This window comes from Durio zibethinus, chromosome 16 (assembly GCF_047325235.1).
Source record: "Durio zibethinus cultivar Kanyao isolate XHJ-2024 chromosome 16, ASM4732523v1, whole genome shotgun sequence".
In the NCBI taxonomy this organism is placed as follows: domain Eukaryota; kingdom Viridiplantae; phylum Streptophyta; class Magnoliopsida; order Malvales; family Malvaceae; genus Durio; species Durio zibethinus.
This window is the reverse complement of record NC_143177.1, coordinates 3,084,768-3,090,424: the sequence shown is the minus strand read 5'-3', so window position 1 is coordinate 3,090,424 and position 5,657 is coordinate 3,084,768. Positions and strand designations below refer to the sequence as shown.

The window sequence follows — 5,657 nt, the reverse complement described above, 5'->3', positions numbered from 1 at the left end:
TCAATAAAAAAAAGATTAAGTTTTTTAAAATCATATATCCAATACATTATAGAATGTCATGTGTTTAAAATCTTTTATAAACACAACATTGAAGATTGAAGATAAAAACCAGACAAGTGTACAAATGAAAAGTCAGGTTCAATTTAATAATCTTGATTGGACTTCTTTCTACCCAAGTCCCCAATTTTCATTCTTTTTTACTTTCAACTCCATGGTCCTAAGCCAATGAAGCTTTAGTTTAATGGTAAAAATTAGATAATAAAATCTTGAGATTTTAGGTTTAAATTTAATTGTGTGTGGATTTAACTATTATGTTCTAATTTATTAATTGATTATTCAGTAATTATAATTTAATTATAATGTAATAGTTGATTATATGAATATAATATTTAATTATAATTAAAATTAAAAAAAAAAACCTACAAATTCTTTGAATCGACTTTTGCAAGAATTAAATTTTATATTTTTAGAATTGAAATTTCAATAAATTAATCGAGTTTGGTAACTCTCAAAATTGAACCTAAACTCAAAATGAGAGTACTAAAAGTAAAAACTCGTTTCGCTCATAATTTCCATATAATTATGGCTTGAATCAATTTTTTTTTTACCCTAAAAACTAAGCACTAGGTCTAGAATGGTTGATTTAAGGATTGTTGGATTGCGTACTTTATCAGAAATTGTTTGCTTTGGGAACTTGAAAGCCTAACATCACAATTTTATCCTTTGATAAAAGCATCTCAATAGGAAAATGTAACCATTACTTATAAAGCCACAATCCAATCCTTGATTCTTAGAAGTGAGATTATCATTTCCCTTCAACACTAGCTCCCTAATCAAGAGTGTGCATTGTGTTTTCATTGAAAGGCCAGTATGAATTCCCATAGACTGCACCATTGTTGATGCAAGGACTGTTGAATTGTGTTCGTTACGAGGTATTAGCTGTTTTCAAAATTCAAAGATTTGTCTTCACGATTTTACTTAAAAAAAAAAAAAAACGTCTATAAGGGAAGAATGACTTTTGCTTATAATGTCACAATTTAATCCTTGACTATGTAATGTTGGACTATCATTTCCTCCAGTCTCATATTTTGAGTGTTTTCTTTGCAAACTTGCACTAGCTAGTCAAAAAAAAAAAAAAATCCCCCTTTTTTTGGACCAAAAGAGAAGCAAATGGCCAAAATTGAATGAATCTCGTGATTCAAATACAAGAGTTTTTCAAACAAAATTAAAAAAATTTAATTTAATTTTAAAATTTATCTTCAAAGCTTAATTTCTTTTGAAATGAGAAAAATAAAATTTATGTAAGGATGGAACTATCTTTAAAATCTTGTTTGAGGCTTCAATGCGAAGAAAATCCTTTTTTATTATATTATTTTGATAAATTGAATGACCAAATTTCTTAAAAATTATATGTTTAATTGGGTGATCAATTGTCTTAAAAACTTAAGCTGATAGGAAAATATTCCTACCATTATATTTAAGTTTTGACATGCCTCACATGCAACTTGGATAAACGCAATGGCAATGGATAACATATTGGGCCTGAAGTGATAAACACAATAACATAAAAGTAATTAATTATAATAAAGCAATAGCAATAATCAATAACGTAAGAAAAATAAAGCATATCAAAATTTATGTGAAAAATCATTTAGTGTAGAAGAAAAAACCTATGAATTTTTTGAAAAAATTTTCACTATCAAATAATAGATATATAAAGTTCTCTTCTAGCTAAAACTAGAACTAATCAATAATTAGAGAGACAATCGAAGCAATCTCACCAAATAGGTGATTTAACAAATACACTTTAGATTTATTACTAGAGAGTTTCAAATTCTATCTTCATCATTCAAAATGTAAAACTTTGAATCATAAATCTACTAACAAAATCTCAGCTCAATCAAATCACAAATCAACTTCTATTCAACCAACTTTTCCTTTTCCTTTTTCTCTTTTTTTTTTTTTGGTTTTTATTTTCCTCTCATTTCACACCAAAACACAACCCCTCTTTTATTGTTTAAAGCTTTATTTTAGATTAAAAGTCAAAAGAACCATGACCTTTGATTAATTAAAATAATGGAGCTGGATCCTACATATTCCTAATACAACAAGACATCGGGTGAACAAATTTCAAAAATGATAAACAATTTTTAAGATTGGAACTTGAATATTTTGATGTCATGTTATTATAGATAACCAATTATCTTAAAGGTTATGACATTATGTAATGCTTAGCAAAGCTTAAGAGAATAGGAAAGGGTCCATCTATTATATGTAAGTTAATTTAAACATACACTTATTGCACTAACTCAAAATTTTATGTAAAAAAACAAAAACTTTGTTCTCCAATCAATTTAAATTAGTTCAAAAGTTTAAGTTACTAGAAAAAGGCATAACTATTAAATTATACTACTATTGAAAAAGTCATATTTCTATCAATTTGACCATAGAAATTAGAAACATATAGTAAAGAAATCTTGATATGGTCATTAATCCATTCTATTTCCAACAACATGGCATTCTAAATAGTTTGATATCGAAATTATATTATCTTTTACTTCATTTTAATTTAAAATAATAGTTCTTATGTTATACACTACACACTTCTACATAAAATCATGTATTAATTTATTTTGCTTTTCAGATTACGATTGGGATTAATTTATCTAATTTTAATTATATGAAGCAATGACTATTTGAGTCAATACTTATTTACATTTATATATAATTTTTTTTTAATTTGATTTCAACTAAATTGGTTGCAATTTGAATCACCTCCCATGAAATTGTACTTTTCCTACTCCACTTTCCATGTGACCTACCCACAACTTTCAATGTTAAGAATCGAATTTCAACTTTATAAGAATTTATCTTCTAAAAAAATAAATTATTTGAATTAATCTTTAAATTCAAATAGCACTACCTTTTATGTTGTCATCTACTATCATTTACCAATTTAAGTTTAATAGTGAATAAAGAATACATGGGATTTAAATAATTGTATGATCTTGAAACATTTTACAAATATATATTTTAATTTTTTTTAGAAAGCTTACATTTTTTTAGATAAATATATCAATATATAAAAATGTATACAAGTACAATAATAAAATATTAATATTTTTATAAATATTATTATTATATAAACTATTTTTTAATTCCTTTTTGGTTTGGTTTAGTTTTAAAATTTTAGAAACCAAATTAAAATAAAAATATTAATTCGATTTGATTTTAAAACCTAGCATAAAAATACTTGAATGTACTCACCCGCAGACCGTTAAAACTTGAAACGTCATAGCTCAAGTCTTTCGTAACATGTAAATGTACGCCCAACTAAACAGATCATCAACAATAAGAAAAAGAATCATGATCAGACGGTCCAAATTCATCGGGACGTATATCATTTTGTGCCTAGCAAAAAGAAACTGATCACGGTGAATTGGATCCTCTGCTTATGCAACAACAAAATCTACTGCACACACACCATAATACCACCCTTTACTTTCTCACCCTTCACTATTCAAATTTCAAATTTATCCCCCATCCCATTTCCTCAAGTAACAGCAAAAATTCCCATTATCTCCATAAAGCGAGGGACAGTGGGGGAGGATAACATAGTAATTTCAAATTCCTCTATCGTGTCAGAATAAAATTTGCCACATCATTAAGGACAAGGATGCCATGTAAGAATATAGGTGAAGTACTAAGTCCAAGTCAACCTTAACAGCAAAAGAAAGGAATAAAAAAAACCCTTCGACTTTTCCTATAAAATGCGTCAGCCAAGTTACCTACTAATCTTTTTCCCAAACAAGAAGCAAAAAACCAATCTTCCTCCTGCAATTCTCTAGCTATCTATTCACCGTTGCCGGAGAAATGAAAATTTCGGCGAACACTTATTTTCTTTCTGTACGCTATGATCGTCTCTCCGATCACCGTCGCCACGTCTTCTACGAAACAACTTAACGCTTTTTGGGCTAAATTAGCTTCTTAAGTTCTTTTTTGGCTAATGAGCATGGCTTTGGTTAAAATTTTTTAAATCGATTTTGCCGTTTCGTTTTTGTGAGGTTCATGTATTGTGCGTAAATTTTTTTTCTTGGATTTAGCTTTTTTGGATGTAAATGGAGAAGAAATCAGCGGCATTAACTGGTTAAGCTGAGTTTAAGACATAGAAAAGCAGGGTTTTAAGAAAAGAAAAATAAAAGAGAAGCTCTAACATTTTTTTTCCCAATGAAGGTTCAGCCAATCGACATCGATTCACGGGCACAAAAAGAAATTGTTCCTGTTCGAGCTGAACCGGTCAAGCCTCTTCTTAAATCGCGTCTCAAGAGACTCTTCGATCGGCCTTTTCCTAGCGTTCTGAGAATATCAACAGCGGAAAAGCCGAGTGTTGATGAAACTCAGTTTAATAACAAAGATGAAGTGATTGAGTTCGAGCCAAGTTCGGTTTGTTTGGCTAAAATGGTTCAAAATTTCATCGAAGATAGCCACAACGACAAGCAATCGCCACTGCGGTCGCCTCTGGCTAAATACGGCCGTAATCGCTGTAATTGCTTTAATGGAAATAGCAATGATAGCTCCAATGATGAGTTTGATGCGTTTGGTGAGTCGATTAATGGCGGACCATCGCTTGTCGATGCTTGTGATACACTCAAGGTAATTTTTTAAAGAAATTAAAAATGTCAGTTTTGTTCTCCTTCTTGAACAAATTTTAACAAAAAAAAAATGTTGAAAATTTTGAAAAAAAAAAAAAAAGCAGAGTCTTGTCCCATGCGCCAGTGTTGTAGAGAGAAACCTCTTAGCAGACACGGCGATGATCGTTGAAAGGAACAAAAATTGTAAGCGAAAAGACGATTTGAGAAAGAGCGTGACCGATGGATTAATTTCTCTTGGTTATAACTCTTCAATTTGCAAATCAAAATGGAACAAATCTCCATCTTTACCGCACGGTAATCTCCTTTTTCTAGATTCTTCCAAAATTGATAATGAAATTTTTTTAAAGAAATGAAAATTTGATTTTTTTTTTATATTTTAGGTGATTATGAGTATATAGACGTGTTCGTAGACGGGGAGAGAATGTTGATTGACATTGATTTTAGATCGGAGTTTGAGATGGCGAGATCGACTGCTGCCTACAAAGCGATCGTCCAATCATTACCGTTCATCTTCGTCGGTAAATCGGATCGTCTCGACCAGATTGTTTCCCTCGTATCGGAGGCAGCTAAGCAGAGCTTGAAAAAGAAAGGCATACACCTTCCTCCTTGGAGAAAAGCGGAGTATATGCGAGCCAAATGGCTCTCCCAATTCACCAGAACCTTTTCTCAGTCGGACGACGTTTCGGCTAAAACTGATTGCAACGAAACAGATGATTACGGTGGTTGCGGAGAGCTGGATTTGATTTTCGGCGAGGAAAAAATGGCCTCATCGGAGGATAACTCCGGCGTAGAAGATTTGCCGGCAACTTTAGTGACCACGTGGCAGCCGCCAGCTATCAAACCGAAGAGTGCAGAGAGAGGAACGAAGATCGTCACCGGATTGGCTTCTCTACTCGAAGAGAAACCATAAAAATTTTGGAATTTTTAAAATCTTGTTTTCTTTTACTACAATTTTCGCCGTAAATAATATAAAAATCGCGTAATACCGTTTCCCTATTCCTTATA

At 30.9% G+C, this 5,657-nt stretch overlaps 1 protein-coding gene across 1 annotated transcript; it reads left to right on the top strand.

Annotated features, from left to right (window-relative positions):
- The first annotated feature begins 4,078 nt into the window (after positions 1 to 4,078).
- On the top strand, positions 4,079 to 5,657 carry LOC111298526 (uncharacterized). Its single transcript, XM_022893241.2, has 3 exons — positions 4,079 to 4,653; positions 4,757 to 4,946; positions 5,033 to 5,657. The coding sequence occupies exons 1-3, from the start codon at positions 4,228 to 4,230 to the stop codon at positions 5,560 to 5,562; spliced, it is 1,146 nt and encodes a 381-aa protein (XP_022748976.2). The 5' UTR covers positions 4,079 to 4,227; the 3' UTR covers positions 5,563 to 5,657.

What these genes read in the sequence shown, in the direction of transcription:
- LOC111298526 (XM_022893241.2), top strand. Translation starts at nt 4,228, where the DNA reads ATGAAGGTTCAGCCAATCGACATCGATTCACGGGCACAAAAAGAAATT. An exon ending in ATGCTTGTGATACACTCAAG is followed by an intron (nt 4,654 to 4,756) that starts GTAATTTTTTAA and finishes AAAAAAAAGCAG; the next exon opens with AGTCTTGTCCCATGCGCCAG. An exon ending in ATCTCCATCTTTACCGCACG is followed by an intron (nt 4,947 to 5,032) that starts GTAATCTCCTTT and finishes TTTATATTTTAG; the next exon opens with GTGATTATGAGTATATAGAC.